The 18,656-nt window shown below is 38.0% G+C and overlaps 1 protein-coding gene across 1 annotated transcript in view; it reads left to right on the top strand.

Annotated features, from left to right (window-relative positions):
- The window catches only part of exoc4 (exocyst complex component 4), a 217,828-nt gene that overhangs the window by 51,471 nt on the left and 147,701 nt on the right, over window positions 1-18,656 (top strand). Inside the window, exons 9-10 of the mRNA XM_072453575.1 lie at window positions 3,578-3,723; window positions 4,490-4,578. Of these exons, the coding sequence (XP_072309676.1) occupies window positions 3,578-3,723; window positions 4,490-4,578 (235 nt within the window). The remainder of the gene's footprint in view (window positions 1-3,577; window positions 3,724-4,489; window positions 4,579-18,656) is intronic.

The raw sequence follows: 18,656 nt of genomic DNA, 5'->3' as shown, positions 1-18,656 counted from the left end.
TCCAAAATATAATCCTGCTTTTCGTATTTATCTAATTGAATTGCATTAAGGTCTTTTCAACAATAGCTGCATTATTCTGTCACAAATGTTGATCAGGAGACTGCTGAAGGATCACCACTTGTATTCAGTTTGTCTGTAATTTCCCTTTTTTCTCCCATAAGCCTTTGCAACACTTTTTATTTCTTCTTGTTCTTTGCACTATTTGTTGGTTCTACCTTTTCTTGCTTCCTCTATCTTCCTCCCTGTCCAAGGCTGCCAAGTTAATTGCCTTCAAAGTTCACCCAGTCTCTGGGCTAATGCAATTTAAGTAGGGTCGCAGTGCTGGCATTTCATGAAGTCCAGAGTGTTCGTTTCGTTTGCAACCGATTGGGGGGGGGTTTGCTCTCCATCGTATTATCATTAGTAATTAATACAATGTAGAATTAGGAGCTGGATATAATGGCTACTGGCCAGCTTAGCATCACTGCGGAGGATCATGGTTGTTACATATGATTTGATGGATTTATGTAAAGCCAGAGAGATTTTGTTTTCTTCATAATTGTGTTTTAATGGGCACATGGAATAGTTTGCAAACCCAATTCTGTGTAACCTAAGGCAAAATGCAACGTAATGAACAATTCATGGAACAATTATTTAATCACATTGAGGGATAAAATTGCAATTGGTGGCAATGTATCTCAAAAACAGATTCCCAGATTCTATGTCACTGACATTTTCTCACATTTAAAGAGGATTTATTCCATAAAATGTACTTTTTATGTGTTTTTAATCATGTTACCTCATAATTGTTTTACTCAAAGTTGTATTCTGAGTCCTGCTTGTCCTGCAACGAGGCTTAAGTGCTCAGCCATACCTCCTATCACCTGCCCACATCTCTGTATTTACTGGAAAAAAAGAACTCCAAGTTCATTGGGTTCTGCAGTCTTGAACAGGAAGTCAATGGATCGTGTCCATGTGCATTTACCAAATTCATAATGAAACAAATGGCCTGGACTTAAATTATAGTCATTTGGCCAAATAATTATTTTGATTAGTGCAATTATGAAGTTATATAATTCTTAAAGGTTCTGTGTATGCTTTTTACTGTCATAAATATGTTAAAAACAGAACTCGTTGCTTGCTCACTTACCTAATGCATTCCTATTATCCTAATTATTCACTGCAGTTTTTAAGCACTTTTCACAAATTGCAGAGGGAGCAAATGAGTTTTGCCATCTCAGTAATGCTACGGTTAGCATGCTAACAGCACACTTCCTGCTTTGTGGGGAATATAATGGCATATACTAAATATTTACATTGATATACCATAATAAGAGTTAAAAGTTACTAATTAAACAGGACTTTTTTAGGTATTTACAAATAAGGAGTTATTATAACCAAGAATTAAAAAAAGTAATGGCCATTATAACCCCTGACCGAAATGTTTATCAAAACTTATAAATCAGATCTTTCAAGGGGAATAATATCTAAACAATATCAATGCATTTCTAATCTGGCCAGTTACTCTACTAAATATATTAAAAACAAATGGGAAAGAGAAGTTAATCTTGTTTTGACAAGTGGCAAAGTGGGAACTTGTGTGTACATCCCAGTGGAGAAACACAAAAAGTCACATATTTGGAGAGAATTTTGTTGGAAAAATGTGTCAAGGTTTTTCATAACACAATGTACCCATTTTTCACAAGGGAATTTGAACTGTTGGAGAAACTGTGGCACCAGGAGGCCAATCACCATCACGAGTTTCTGTTGCTCAAAAATATTGGAGTGAAATTAATAATGCACTGCAGACTGTTTTTGACATTGCCATCCCTCTCAATTTCAGAACTATGTACTCAGGCCTCAAAACTCTTGCCATGAACACAATAAATAGATACCTTTTTTGAAAGTACTTTTGCCGGCAGGAAAAACGGGGGGCTAATTTAGTAAAATCATTGCACCAGGCCTTTTTACACAGATTGCCTGGCCTCCACACAATCGATTGAAGTTTGTAAGTACCTGTGCATTTGTGATCCTGAATTAGCATTGACGCTAGCATGCACAGACTTCCCCATGCATGACCAGGGCTCTCTCTGTTAGCGTTAATTACATCATTATGCTCGGGATGGATCTCCGTCTGTTCTGCCATTACTCCTGCCCCATCCTGGCTCATACCACGGCAAGCTGCAGATTTGGACCTGCATGCGTTAAATGGCTGTGCTAAATTATGAAGCTATTAGACACGGAAGGCTATTTTTGAACATATGTAGACGAGCTGAAGACTAGCGGAAGAAAAGGGTCTTGTGTTGAGGTAGATGAGGCTCGAAGAAATAGAAATGTGAAATATGGGAGATTTAACCTCATCAGATTTTGAAAAATGTAAGTCAATGAAGGCGAGAATGATGGAGTGGAGCAAGTTAACTTTGTCCGGCCGCCGTCTCCATGTACGTGTTCAGCTATTGTTAGAAGTTGATAAGATTTTTATGAAGCATGATGGGACATTGATGGATTTTTACCATGGATCATACAGACAGATTATAGGGAAATGGAGATGTTCTTTTTATATAGTGGACATTAAAGGGTTGTGTGGGGGGCTATTTTAATATTATGTCAGAAAACAGCCAAAGATAATCATAATAAAGTATTACATTGTGAAACAAATTATTTTGTAAATGCTCTTTGTCCGGCCTGAAATACATTTGAACTCAGAGGGACCTGTTACATAAATATATTAATTTAATTACATTGTTATGGTCAATCAGTGGAGTTTCCTTGTGAGTGGTGAATGGTTTTCTGTCAGTTTTGCCTAGTACATCTGACCATTTACCATGTAAAGGGGTGAACCTTGACTCCGCCCATTGGCCCTTTACGCCATACTAATGTTTACATATTTCTTTAGTCAGCAGCTGATGAATGCTCTATGCAAGGCCTTTGCCTGTGCACAATGATAATGTTAAATTTTTGGACTACAAATTGTGTGTGCACAGGACGTGGATTACTTGACAAAACATTAGTGAGTGTTATAGGGGAGACAAACCCTCGATTTTGGTACACACTTCGGGCGATCATTCTGCAGTACAAAGCATTTGAGTGAGACTAATCGGCCTCTCGCCTGGTGCTTGGCTCACTGTGCATTGGGTTTGCTGTATATTTACCTTCCAACCTGAGTGGGCAGACAACGTGCTGTTGTCGCTGGGACGAATCCTCACCCACATTGTTAATTTCATGCTTAGTCACGGTTGGCATCCAGCGTAACATTGTATGATATGTATAATTGTATATTGCTCAGTAGACAAAAAGAGACAAAGAAAGGTTTTCACTATTATACTGTGTGTATGGTTTAATTATCTGTTCAATTCACCACAATGAACCTGGAACAAAATCATCTTTTAGATTTGCTCAAGTGATTTGGCTTTATTCAAAATTTGAACACAGAACAAGGTGCTCACCAGCTTCGGTGTGAGCTTCCATTAGCTGACTCTGTGTGAAGTCAAACCAGTGGGCTTTTGGCCTTTGCTTCTATTCAGTCGTAAGATGTGAAATGTAGTCCAAAGTCTTTCATCTCACAATGAAGTTGAATTACCCTCTGTGTGTCATGCAGGTGTTGCTAATGGAGTATTTGGATGTGAAGAACAGCCGCAGCAGTTCGGAGCCCTCAGCCCAGCTCTCCTACGCCAGCACTGGCAGTGAGTTCGCTGCTTTTTTCTCTAAGAAGAAACCACAGCGGGCCAAGCAGTCTCTTTTCAAGTAAGAAAGTCTTCTTTATTATTTTAAAGCAATTTCTGTTGCTGTTGTCTGTTGGCTTGTTAGCTTGCTGTACATTCATCACTTGTGACTTGTTCAGCACCGTTCTATCTCCTTCGCCCACGTTTGATACCAGAAACACATATTTACCATTAGTGCAGGAAACAGGAACACTCAACACATTGTCCACTCAAATCTGGACATGCTTCTATTGTAGGAACCTTTGATGACAGTAAAATAAATGATTAATCCCTGAAATTACATTGTTTGATATATGATTGATATTGATTCTTCTCACAGGGCAAGGACCTTGTCAACAAACACAAACAAATACTATTGTCATTATTTGTAGACTACATCTCTTTAAATTATTGTAAAAGTTTAAAAGATACATTCAAATACTGTATAGGTGCACCCCACTTTTTATTGGTGTTTCATTGATAACATAAAATAAAAATAGAAAAACTTTCCTCTCCACAGACCTGTAACTTTTTTTTGGTATAGATAGTATTATGTTAAACTATGGACTGTTAATACCATGGGCTACTCCTGGACAAATACATTGACATATATTGTTAAACATTCAAGTCAAATCAATAACTTCATAAATTCAGAATTACTTTTATTCACATCTATGGGGAAATTCTTTTAAGTATTTTATTACATGTAAAGTGCAGATTGTAATAACAGAAAAGGACTATGTTATCTAAAAATCTACATAGAATGAACCTTGCAGTTTTCCATGTCTTGTGGTGTCTGTATTTTGCAGGTTTGAATCCTCTTCCCATGCCATCAGTATGAGTGCCTACTTGAGAGAGCAGCGTCGAGAACTCTACAGCAAGAGCGGAGAGTTACAAGGTGAGTTTCAGAACTCCCGAGCAGCCGCAGGGTGTAAGTGGTGCTAGCCCGGTGAGACAATAACTGTGGAGGATGACAAGCCCCAAAGTTCACACCAGTGAAAAAGACTGCAGCTCTCACGGTGTCAACGCCTTGTGTTTATTGTGAGGAAAAACAGCACATTATTACAATTATTCATAATGATTGACAATTTGACCAAACAGTGAAATCAGGTCCATATCTTTTTGAATTATTTCTTTGAAGGGGTGGGAAACATGTAATAGAATAAAGTATAAAAATATAAAGTTGAAAATTACAGATAGTAGTGCAGAGGTTAAAAAAATCTTACCTATGTCGATACACAATATATGGGAAAGAAAACTGTTTAAACATTGATTTAAAACATGAATTATATGAATTACCCTCTCTTATGTCACCATTTTATGATACAAAATCTTCTGAATAGCAAAGTCAAGTTAATGTGACATAAACAGCCAGAGGAAAAAGCACTTGACATTTAAAGGACACACATTATGCTAAATTGAGTTTCTTCAGCTTTTAACCATGTGTAACATGGTTATCTCATCAAAAACATACCTGGATTTGTTTTTAGATTTATTCACGCTTGTTCAAAGAATCCTGTTAATAGGTCCTCTCCCCTCTCAGCCTCAAAACAATTATTCATTATTCATTATTATTTTTTAGTTCTTAGTTCTTAGTGATTATATCATGACCTGCATAATCACAAGTGATTAACTGAATTATCTTGACATCCTTGATGCTAGCACTGTTCAAAGAGGTACCAGATATGGTGAGGACATGTATAGTGCCACATATAGGATGGAGTAAAATGACAGAAAAGAAGTATGACAATAAGTGCTGGAGAGGTAAGGTTGGAAAGGAAAATCGCAGTTCAAGAAGTTGCATAGAAAAAAAAAAAAAAAAAAAAAAAAAGGCTGGTGTAAAGAGGAAAAAAACTGCCATAGAAAAATAGATTGACAAGTTTTTTGAGAGCAGGGTGACTTTGCAGAGTCCGTCTACAGGGAGAGGCCTTGAGAAGCAGTCACATCAGACCTTGAGTGTTAGCTGTTCTGTCTTCTGCTGCTGTCTGCATCTCAGGCCCGTGACCTTCAGGTTTCAATCAGCACTGCCCGCCAGCGCTGTCTATCTGACGCTTTTTTCTTACATTTTATTTGTGGAATAATCTTCAAAAAGAACTAGTGCCATGTCCCCTGGACATCTTGCACGCAATTTATTTTGAAATAATATATATTATCTATCATTTGTATTGTTATTGTTCTTTAAAGATGCGCTTTAGTACCTCTGCTTTCTGAGAAAGTTAGAACTATTGTGTTTAGTCAGGCTTTCCCACATTAAGGCTTGAGTTAGCGCTCCATTTACTGGCTGCAGAGGGAATTGCACATAGGGGAGATTAACAAAGCAGTCTTCCTTTGACATGGTAATGCAGGCACGCCGTTGTAATGATCATGATTTGATGGAGGAAATACTTTTATAGTCTTTTAATGATGTATGTACGTAAAAACTAAGAGTGGAAGATCTCTGCGCTCTACAGATGATGTCACACAATTGGGCAATTGTTTTTTGAGATTATTTACTGAACAAGATTCATCAAACAAGCATGAATGAAGTTTAATACATATCCAGGTGTGTTTTCTGATAAGGGAATAATGTCATACCATCGGTAAAAGCTCAAAGAAGTACATTTTGTATAATATGTGCTCTTTAAGTGGACAGGGATGTGATACTGTAGCCACGTCCCTCTCGTTGTGTCCCAGGGAAACTGTGGTTATAATTACCACCCCCAAGTATGGGGAAGGATCAATAGCAATGAACGGACACACTTGAGAGGAGATTCAGCAGACATTTTGTTATGTTTTTTCCATTATGAAAAGCACATTATCAACTGCTGTTTAACTACGCACGGTACAAACGGACATTTCCCATGCAAAATGCCTCCAACGTTATCCAAACCCAGTGCATTAAATAAGGAGATGTTAGAAATGGCGCAGAGGCACAGAAATGTGAGAAATTTGCAGAAATTGCTGACAATAAACCGTTAGTAGTTTCTGGTTGCTTTATCCACGTTTCACTGTACCAGAAACTTGTACCGGTAATAACAATTTTTTTGTGTGTAAATTGCTGCGCTTGGCCGTATGATTAAAAATTATAATTCAGATATGATTTAGGTTTTATTTATAAGCAAAACATTCCTCCATGATCAGGGCCAGTCGAAACATTGCTAGTCTGTTCACTTTATTGTGGCACTTAAACCTAAACCTAAAAATGCACGTTTCTCATTGATTGCAAAATGATGATCCGATTATTGTAAGAGGGATAAACCATATATCCCCAAATATTTTTTTTTAATTCACTTTTTTTTTTCATTTTATTGAAGAGGTAAAGTGTACTGAAATCCCCCTAGCAAGAAATCATTGATTAAGTAGGGAAAGCGTGAAATGATCATTAAATAACTGCACCCCCTTCTACAATCTGTCAGTGGCTCAAAAGAAGAGAGAAAAAAAAAGGATGAATTGACTGTCTGAATGCCTCCCGGCATTTATACGAAATGAGATTTCTTTTAGTTTTCATTTCACCTGTCACAATGCGTCTCCGCGGCCACTCCAGCCCTGGCCAAGGCCCCTTGAATGGCGGTCGAGATTGAAGGAGTAAAAAAAAAAAAAAAAAAAATCATTTAGAAAGTGAAATAACTAAGTCCACTGTGATGAAGGGAGCACGGAGACGGTCGAAGGGAGAGGAGACGCAGAAAGGGAGGTTAGGAAGTCATTGTTTTCATCAGGGTTCGACGATGAAGCCATTAAGAAATTTCTCGGGGAAGAAATTAGAAAAAAATGTATTGAGCCGGGGAGGAGGGGGACTTTTCTCTTTAAATTAAACTTGAGTCGAGCTGGAGGCAGAGGCGTTTGAGATTGGCTTGATGAGTTCTTGTTGCTATGGGATTACTACACTTAAAGCCTAGTCATGTGTGTCTCCTAGTCTTCTCTACAGTCTGAAAACTCTGAAAACACTATTTTTCTTGAGCGAACCACTTTGAGTCAATAATGTTATTAAGACGTGAGCATAAGCTTGGACCACCATGGACTTGGACAAGGAAGTTTTGATTGTTCATTTTAAACACTGACTGCGCATGAATGTGCTAAATAATAGTGCCGCAACTCTGGAGATGACTTTAGAAACTTTATTATTAATTCCATCGTGGTGGTCTATTCCCACTTGTTCTGGTTTGGGCTTAGTTTGATCCCTGAATTAGATTTGGTTTGGTCCTGACCTAGTTCAGTTTTGCGTTTAGTCTCAGTTTAGATGTGGTTTGTGTGCTAGTAGACTCATGGCACCACTGCATTTGATAATGGTTGTGGTACAGTTTTTACATTCATTCTATGTTATGTCTTACTAGCAAAGTTTAGTGCATTTTTCCTGTTGTGTGAGGCACTTTGAATTGTCTTGTTTACAAATTGTGCTGTTCAAATAAATTTGCCTTGCCTTGTGAATAAATATATTTGTGCTGGTTGAGATGGATATTTTGGTCTGCCACTTGCTTGTCTCCATAGATGTTATTGCTTTGCCTTCTGTTCCACAGTATGATATGAATGTATTTCCTTTGAGACAAGAAGATGTCACCAGCTCACAGTTAGAATGCAGGTATTTTTGTTTGGCAATAAAAACACTTGCATATGTGTAAAAGCAAGACAGATAAGTTAATTCCCGTACTATGAAATATTCCCGGCAAAGCTGCAATATATCCATGGGGACGAGCAGGTGGTGGACCTCCACCAGAAAAGCTTCAGCACTGTAGGAACCTTTTTCAGTTGCAGATATATTTTTTTTAGTTCCAGTTCCCATTTGATGCATGTATGTTCAGAGTAGGAACTAGGGACTGGGTCCATATTTTGGGGACTTTTTTCAGCTCCTGCTCTGGGGTGGGTACTTCCTAGTTTGACCAGGAACCCATTGGTAAGACAAGTACATACAGTATACAACATAAAACGTAGTGGGAAATATGTTTCATTAACTCTCAAACTTAGACTCAAATGAAATAACTTAAACGCAGAAGCTCTATAAATACAATTCTTATTTTGTATATAGTAAGTAACATTCTGAATAACTAAAATAAATCTCCAGAACTTCATAGAAAACTTCAAAGAAAACAACACTAAAGTCTTGGCCAAAAGGTTTAATGTTAATTAAATGTCTGTTCACAAGAAGTAAGATGATGTTTTCCTAACCACGCTTCATTAAATGTTTAAATGTTCTACACTTTACAAATGCAAATTTTAAAGCCGGTTAGACCCACTTTCAGCTATCGGATTAAAAGGACCTTAGTACTGTTATGTGCAAAAACACCTATAGATTTCCCACCTGATTGGTGGCAGATCACTCTCACCTCACAGCTAGAAGGTTGTGGATTAGACTCCTGGGCCATCCTGGCCTTTCTGTACAAAGTTTGCATGTTTCTCCCAGTGGATGAGGATAAATCCCTTAGCCACGGTAGTCCTGACCAAGCCTAGCACAAAGTTCTGGAGATGGGTCCCCGGACTGCTCCTGACAGATTGCACCAGTTGCATTGAAGTTTGGGTCAAATGCAGAGGACAATAAAGTGAACCTTAACCATAACTTTAAACCCTACATTGTGATCAAATAATTATATGCTGTAATAGCAATGAATCTTTTGTTACATGTGTACTCAAAGACCCGTCTGTTTAGTATATAATTATAAATATTTGCGTGGGCCTGTACAGAAGCATAGGCACTTCAGCTTGTACGTATACATCTATACAACAGAGCTTAATTGCCTGCTCTCTCCAACCAAGCACGTCTTGCAAGCTTTAATTAATTTCAAGCTTCAAATAAAGACGTAATCAAAGGCCCAAATGCAACCTCCATTGAGAAAGGATAAATTCAGCACTCCCCTATTTTGACCCAGACATCAGTTGCCTCTCAAAAACACAAACCCTATGTGCATATACTGTAGACTAAATAATAATAAAAATGTATTTCTAGATTAGTTAGGGGGGCCTTTGCTTGATGGACCTAGATTGTTTTACTTATTAAAAAATGTTTTTGACTTGTTTCAGTATATTTAATCTTATTTCAAGCCAAATGATTTTATTATAATTTTTAGGATTTTTTAAGACATGACAGAGCAGCATGGAATGCGGATGAGACTGTAAAGTGTAAGAGCTGGATTTGAACTCATGATATTGTGGCCACGGTAGCTCAGCGGAACCACATGAGATTGATTCCCAGGTGGTTCAAGACCTTTCTGTGTGGAGTTTGCTTGTTCTCCCCGTGTCTGTAGGTTTCCTCCATGTACTGCGGTTTCCCCTACCATTAAAAAGCATTTGTATGAATGAGAGCGAATGCACGACAACAGATGAATGGCTAATCTGACGTGTTTACATCATGTGTTTCATGTATGTCTGTCAAAAACACCATTAAAGTCCTGTCAAATAACCCAGTCCTTGTCAAATAAACCAATACGTTAATGACAGATACACCCAAAATGTATTTAAATCAATTATACATAGTTCGAAATGTTTTAGGTGCTCTTGGATTAATAAATAAAACAAAACAAGTCAGAATGGCTAAAAGAGAGGTATTTTAAGGTCAATAAATAAAAGTCATTTAAGATGGTGTAATCCCTCGTTCAGGAGTGTCCATCGTTGAAAAATATTGTGTTGTATTTATAAGATAAGATAAGATATTCCTTTATTGTCCCACATGGGGAAATTTCATTGGTGCAACGCAGGAAGATACAGAGGCAGATACAGAAGAAAAGAACAGATCACTTATAGGAAGTTTGAAAAACACTCTCAGTAGAAGATCTCTTATGAACAAAAACTCCCATAGACAAAACTTCCCATTACCCAACAAGGGATGGAGGGGAAAAATAATAAAGATATAAATAAATAAATAAATAAATACATAAATACCATTTTGTATCTGGACACATTTTTTGTAAAACAAGACGTTTCGTCTTTGTTCATACTTATGCTCATACTAAAATGTTAGTTATTATAAAGAGTTACCACTTTTGTTCCCAAATAAAATATAAACCTTTCCCAGTATGGCCTGCTTCTTCTTTTGATGTCATGTTATTTTTTTTTACAGCGCTTGTATATATCTGTTTCCTTATATCGCACTATTTTACAATCCAAAAGCCACATCCAGATTCAATCTCATTTCCCATGAATAAATGATGAAAGTAACAATTTTCCAGCTATGGACGTGTTACTGTGGTCTCGTATCTCTTCGTGTCTCCCTGCTGCCTCCAGACTTTTTACATCTTGTGCTTTATATTGGCTGTTGTTGGGCACTCGTGGTCATCTGGGACGTGAAGTGTGAATACGGCTCAATAACCAATGCAGCGGACCAACACACACTTAATGCATTTGCAGACCATTCGGATTTGATTTTACTCTGTGTTTGTGCTCCGGCTTTGTGTCCTGCCTGATATTGCTTTGCCTGGGGGCGGTTTGATGTGACAGCAAAGCCCCTCAGTCACTGTGAACACCTTCAACAAAAACCAAGCTATTTTCATGTAAACATGCGTCGCAACTCAAGACTTCCATTTTCTCCCCTTCACAACTCCGCCGCACCTCCGACCCCTATTTCACATTTGCGTAGTGTTCTTAATCAAACCGGAGCAGAATCAATTTCAACACATTTCCTGCTTTCCTTTTGATATTCAATATAGATTGGCTCATAGTTATTCACATGTCTGGAAATCAAAATGACCAGGCTGCTCCATTGCAATCAGCTCACAGTTTCCATTACACCTAATGCCTTCTTTGAGCGTTGAGGAAAAAGCTGTTTTACTAGATTTGGTAAATTATTAAATTATTAAAGCAGGAGCATTGTTGACTCAAAATCATATTAGTTAATATGGATACACAGAAAAAAGAAAAAAGTATTTCTTTTGTGTATCCATATAATGGGCTGATCCTTGCAGAGCACCTTTAGAACACCCTTTTGACCATCTTTTTAAATAATATTAGTTAAGTACACATAAAAGCCAACAACTGAATGATGGATTGAGTTATGCACTGTATCTTTATTCATCCCACTCATTTCACCTTCACAAGCACATGGATACAGTTTAAACAACCACACATGTGCAGCGCCCTTATTCACTGTACCATCGGCAAGCACAACTTTACACGTTTTAATGGCAGTCAACAGTTTACCTATGTTTTTAAAATTCCTTTTATTAATCAGTATGTTTCATTATTTGCATTGAAATAATACTTCTGACTTTCATTCGCTTTGACCCCTGGTTTAGACAAGTGTTTAGTCCCATTTTTAGACATGGTTTAGCCCTTGTGGAGAAACTTTAGTTTATAGTTGATATATATTGATAATATTTTCATAGGTGGTACGTTGGAGAACCTCTGGAGTAGACCATAATGGTACTCAACAATCAAGCAATATTATAAAGGCAATCAAACATATTTATAAAACCAAAGTAAACGTAACAGTAAATGACCCTGCATCTTCCCCTGGTGTAAACTAGCACGTCTCTCATGTGCCTAGCGGGAGGAAGTGTGATTTCTCAGTTTGACCAAAAGTGCTGTTCCCTGTCACTGTGCTCTGTGCAGAGAAGGGGAAACTGCAAAGGTGCAAATGGAAAAAAAAATACCTAGCAGAGGAAATTCAAGCTGCAGTGGACGAGATATCAAGGTCCAACTGGCAGATGTTGATAGCCACATGTTCACCCTAAAATTACATGTGCTTTTTATGTGGCGGATTTTTGAGGTGAAAGTTCCTGGACGTCATGTTACTTCCATTCGATGTGTGATCGGTTGGTCGGTGCATCCACTTCACTTAAACCAGGATGTAACTGTTGATTGATGAAGGCGTTATGATTTGTAGGACTAAAGGACAGTTTATAAAAGCTTTGACATTTGCTGAGAGTGAAACACACTTTATTAATTCCAGTGGTTTCACAGAAAACTAGCCCTAGAGTACCGTATTTTCCAGATTATACGTCGCACCTTTTTACATAGTTTTGGCCGGGGTGCGACGTATACTCTGGAGCGACTTATCTGTGATTATTTGTTATTTTCACACTGGCAACCGCATTTCACACGAGGGCACTATAGGGCACTCCAGGGCACTCCAGGCTCTAAGCGATGCAGAAGAAGAATCTGCACTTCCTCTACCGCCTGAGTTTGCAGGGTTGTTTAGAAGAGACACAGAGGAAGAAGAATTCAATGGATTTAGTGATTTGGGGTAATACTGATGCTTTGGTAAACTTGTTAGCATGTTCTTTATGCTATAGTTATCTGAATAACTGTTAATATGTTACGTTAACATACCAGACACTTATAACAGTTCGTTGTCTGTGCGTCATGTAGCTGAAGGTGTTTAGTTAGCATACGTACACCTATTCACCATGTTCTCTAATCTGTTGTTTTAAATTGCATTTCAAGATGAAATGTCTGTTCTTGCCCTTGGATTTTATCAAATAAATTTCCCCCAAAAATGTGACTTATACTCCGGAGCTACTAAGGAATATAATCAAGCCTGCTTATTGGCCCAAAATGCCTTTCTCTGGATTCTAACCATATTGCATCGCATTGCATCGACCGTGAAAAAGCACTCTGGACATTCTCACATTCTCTTTTTGAATGATCAGATATTGACAGTTTACAATAGACTTCATGCTCCTGTCCACCCTATACAAATGTCTGTAAATATGACAAAAAGTGACACATACAGCGTGTTGTAAGGGAATGACACTGTGTAAGCTTAGGATTCCTGGAGGACTGGAGCACTTGTGTTGTCACCGGAGAATAAGAGACTCCTTGCGCTGAGCCAACCCTGAATTGCTTTGTTCCAGCAGTGACATAACCGGAGTGTAGATAAAACTCAAGCTACCTGACAGGCTATTACCGAGGAAAGCTTTATTTGTGTTCGGCACTAAAGCAAACACCGAGTGCTTCTGCATATCGAGGCCACTACACAGCACATGGGTCTACTACTTTGTGAATTTCAAAACATGGATTCAGCTCATTAATATTTCTCTTTTGTATAGGAATAATCGGAAACTTAGTGTTGGACAGTTGGTTCGGCATTTTATTTTAGTAGAAGAAATCTTTAGTAAAAATATAATTGTTATGTCCTTGGGTAAGACACTTAGTCTTAGTCCCAATGGCTTATACTCCAGTTGCAGCAGTTTGTTTATTAATTTATTATTCATTCATCTAATGTATTTGTTTATTTGACTGTGCATGATATACATTAATCTGGTAATCCGAATGGTGCTGTACCCGGTGAAACGTGAAATATTTAAAATAGTTCAATTTAATTGATTAACGGAATCTGAACATCGTAATTATTCACCGTGATGAGTTTTTCACACTTTTCACATCTCTCAGAGAATCACAGCAAAGCTAACAGAAATTAGCCCGCTAACAGCGCAGTTCTTGCTTTGCAGAGGATAAATGCTCTATTCATTGGCCACAGACGGCACACTGCAATCTCATTTTAACCCTTACAGCTCCTTTTTTAGCTGCTTTTACAATGTATCTGTAATGGGGCAAGATGGGTTTTAAGATGAGATGTAATAAAAGATGCATGCAATAAAAAAATCAAGACAAAAAAATGTTGATGATTATGGTTTTGTACAGTTTAGCATATGGACTGAATTGTCTTCAGTGAAAATTATCAGATATAATTCTCATTATGTTATAGTATTGCACATGATTAACAATCTTGCCATGCACTTTATTACATGGAAACAATTATGTATAGTCTCTTTAAGAAACTATTATTTTGTCTTGAGTATTACATTTTATTGTATAAACAAGTATAGTCCCGTGTAAACTCTGTTTAAAAGTGTTGATTTTTGGGGCTTAAATGTGTCATTATCATTCAGGCCACTGATGTAGGAGACGAGGAGGCAAAGGACAACAGAAGGAGAACACAACCAAGTGGCAATAGTTTACACAGAACAGACATTTAATCAGCGGGAAGGCGCGCGGTGTATTTTCTCAACCTGGGGCTAATTTTAATCAGCATTGGTCTCGTCATTATCGGCGGCTTTGACTGTCTCCTCTGTGTTTACTTTTAATCTCAGTCCTGCTGATTGGAGGAGATGGAGGGATGAACAAATGGTGGAAAAGGGAGTCTGTGTGCAGAGGGTGTGAGGAGGACATGCCAGAGGAAAACGAGTGTTTGGACTGTTGGCTTGTCTCAGATGCTGCTTAAAACATAAACACGTGCCTGCCGGCTCTATGGAGGAGTGGCTCGTGCATTTCTGTGTTTTCAGATATGAATCTAACAAGTTCAATTCAAATATTGATTTCACTGATGATAGTTATGTTTATTTATTCTCAACTTCTACTACTATTTATTTAACCCTAGCCCAAGTTTCCCCCACTGAGATTTGTAAACTTAAGCGGCGTCCTTGTCCCAAAACAAGCATTGCAAATTTGATACTAATCGATACAAAAACGAGTGTAGAAACTAGATACACATTTGAACAAATATCGATACTGAAAAGCTCGTATTAATGGGACGAAGTTGGACCTTTCCTGAAGAGTTCTAGAATGATCTTTAGCTTTATCAGAACTAGTTTAATACCACATAACATCTTATGGTATAAAAATTGTTATTGAGTGGGAAACCTATTCCTGTCTATATAAAGTTTGAAGTAACCCTGTTCAATTCAAATATCGAGTTCACTAATAATAATTTCGGTACGTTAATTTATTCTAACGCTAACCCAAGTTTGTCCCATTAAGATTTGGAACCTTCAGGGGAGATTTGGTCCCAAAAATGTTTGTTTTTAGTGGTAGGAAAGACACTAGGGTTGTCAAAAGTATGTAAACATACCAAAACCAATATTGATAGTATGCTGACAAAAATCCCATAAATTGGAAATTATTTGACCTTTTCTGAACAGTTTTGGAATGATCGGAGCTAGTATGAAATCACATGGTAACATAAATAAAGCATTGATAGATAACATTATTATAGAGCATTTTATTATAGAACATTGTGGTATCGTAATTGTTATCAAGTATCAAACATACATTCCTATCGAAATCGAGTAATATCAAGACACTGGGAAGCTCCCCACCTCTTCCAGGAATCAAACCTGAGATCTGCTTGCTGTGAGGCTGAGGTTCTAACCACTCTGCCACCGCGTCTTTAGCACTCCACCTATTTAAACTTTTTTTCTATTTTGAAGCCTCTTTAATGGGTTGCCTTGTTTCCCACGTTCATTGTTTAAAGAGTTGAAACTTGTTGACTGAAGTAGGCTTGACTTTTATACGTTCATGACACAATTAGCCACAATCTTGAACCTGTCTGGATTCTAGTCTCAGAAGAAAACCACGCTATTTAATATTCATGTTGCATTGTTGTCATATTCACAATGACAGATGTGCATTCATTTAAATTGGGCCACAGAGGAACAGTCTATGCCTCACCAAGTCTAAATAATTGATCTAACTCAATTTACACCTGGATTTATTTATGGTATTATTTATTGATAGCATCTTGGAGTACAGAGGTGTGAAGTTGATCTCCGGGTTGGTGGCGCAGCAGGTACCCTATCTATCAGATTTGTTTTAATAATGGAAGGCTCTCATTAGGATCCAATCAGACATGAAGCCAAAATGAGGAGCCCAGGACTGACCGGAGATTCATTCATTATTGACAATGGAGAGATATTATTGGAGCTGTTCATTTTAAGTCTGCGATTTACTTTTACATACTTTTACAAGACTAGGTTTACCACTTGTAGTGAAATCTTACATGTTTCTATTACTGTTCAATATTATAACATGTTCTAGTCAACAATGATAACATTTTGAATAATATTGCTCACAGTAGTGAATCTGAATAATAAAGAAATACAATTTTAAAATTTAAAATTTGAACAGGACTTTTTCAAGGCAAGGCAAGTTTATTTGTAGAGCACAATTCGTACATGAGGCAATTCAAAGTGCTTCACACAACAGGAAAAATTCATTAAAATCACAAAACTGTTCAAGACACAAAAGAGAAGAAAGCAAATAGAATCCTTTCAGTCATACGCACAGCTAAACATAGCTTCAGATGAGATTTAAACATACCAGACTAGAAGCCTGTCTCACATCTTCAGGAAGACTGCTCCAGATTTTAGCTGCATAAAACTGAAACTCAGATTCCCCATGTTTAGTCCTGACTCTGGGCACCAGCAGGAGGCCGGTCCCTGAAGTCCTCAGGGTCTGAGATGTACTTTGGTGCTAGGCCATGGAGAGACTTGTACACAAGCAAAGCTGCTTTAAAGTCTACTCTCTGAGCCACAGGGAGTCAGTGCAGAGACCTGAGAACAGGACTAATGTGATCGTACTTCCTGGTTCTGGTCAAATATTTTATTTTCCAGCCCTACACTTAAAGGAACACCCAGCTCCTGCACCAATCATGAATCAGAGCTAGTTCAGCCTCTGCAGCTCAGAGAGACTGGGATTCTGGAGGAGAACGAGCTGAGAACGAGCCTGAACACAAACTGAGAAGGACAAACACTTATTTGTCCTCTAGGTGCAGGCCACACAGGTTCAGAAACACAGGCTGTGGATCCTTTAACGGTCATCATACCAATAGTTGATCATAAAGGATTGTATCTCTCTTCATCTGTGTGCTCCTCTCAGCTCTACCTCTTCCATGTTCACAGTTGAATAGTGAAACATGGCGGTCTCTAGGGACACCTCAACGTGTTAAAGAACTCATCACACGTTTGTTCTCTGTCGACCCAAATCTGAGCCCAGTCCGGATTTCATCTCCGGATCAAACTCGTTTCTCATCAAACCCAGGAAAGTGTGGCTAATGCAATTTCACTAAGTCACTGCTTCACTTGATTACATGTGGGTTAGAGGAGTGCATGCTAACGCGCTGTGGGAGGCTAGCCGGGTGTCACTGTGATGTGTGGGAGCATATGGTACGCATGTAGTTAGTTCAGTCTTTTTGTTCTTGTGTGTGTCTGGAGGACTCAGTGAATGCAACTGCCATTGCAATACGATGTTTATACAGAGGTTCAAAGGTGAAGGATAATATAAGGTTGAGGTTGCCTGTTAGGTGTGTCGCAGAACTGCTAGATTGGACAATTAATTGAACTTCAGAATCAGAATCAGAAAAGGTTTATTGCAGTTGCCAATGAACAAAATTCTCCAACATTGGAACGTGCTTGGGTGATTTGGTGCAACATAAAACAATGAACAATAATAAAGCAACATATACAAAATCAAAAAGGGCACGCATTAACTATTTAAATATACTATAGGATCAAAATAAAAATAAAACTTAAACAAATCATAAGAATATGAAAAGCAATAAATAGCTGTTATATTACTGTAAACAGAAATGCAGATTTAATTCAATGAATTAGTTGATTCTATCCAGGCTAGTTATTTAGACTGATTGGTCCCAATGAGACAATTATTTATTTACCTACTTACCACCATAAATGAAACCACACCAAAGCTCTCTAAAGTGAACCGGTCTGGGGCCAGTGCCAGTCAAAACGTGGTTCATTTCTTTCTTTCAGGGAGTTCTGGTCAAGACAGGCAGCTGGTCACATACTATAAAGACATAATAGCTCAGCAGTGACGGGCATGCATACATTTATATAAAAAAGATAAATTAAAAAATGTTGACAACCAGTGCAACCAAATAGCTCCAATGCTTTATGTCACTGTAACTAAAGCTTGACACAATGTAACATCCTTTACATTATTGTATATTTGTGTAAGGATGTAAATTCCAAGCCCTAAGAAGCTGAAATTTGTCATTATCAACCAAATAGCAAAAGGCCAATTTTTGTAACCTGGAACCAGATTAGATTCAGGACATGCACTAGTTCTCATGGGGGATTTGAGGCTGGATTTGACCACATTAGAATGTCACTTACAGCTTTCAGCCCCCACCTCGCCACCACCTCCACACCACGCTGCTGCGCTAATCCTGGATCAGAGCCATACCAAGGGACTCATCCAAAAAACATCCACGAATACTTTCCTCTGGTCCAAAATGATAAATTTAACCTGAGTAGTTTCCTGACCTCAAAGTGAAAG

This window comes from Eucyclogobius newberryi, unplaced genomic scaffold (assembly GCF_026437365.1).
Source record: "Eucyclogobius newberryi isolate DKJ021-1_F unplaced genomic scaffold, fEucNew1.0.hap1 SCAF_2, whole genome shotgun sequence".
NCBI classification, from domain to species: Eukaryota; Metazoa; Chordata; class Actinopteri; order Gobiiformes; family Gobiidae; genus Eucyclogobius; species Eucyclogobius newberryi.
The sequence above is the reverse complement of the archived record's forward strand: the minus strand, read 5'-3'. Positions and strand labels throughout refer to the sequence as shown.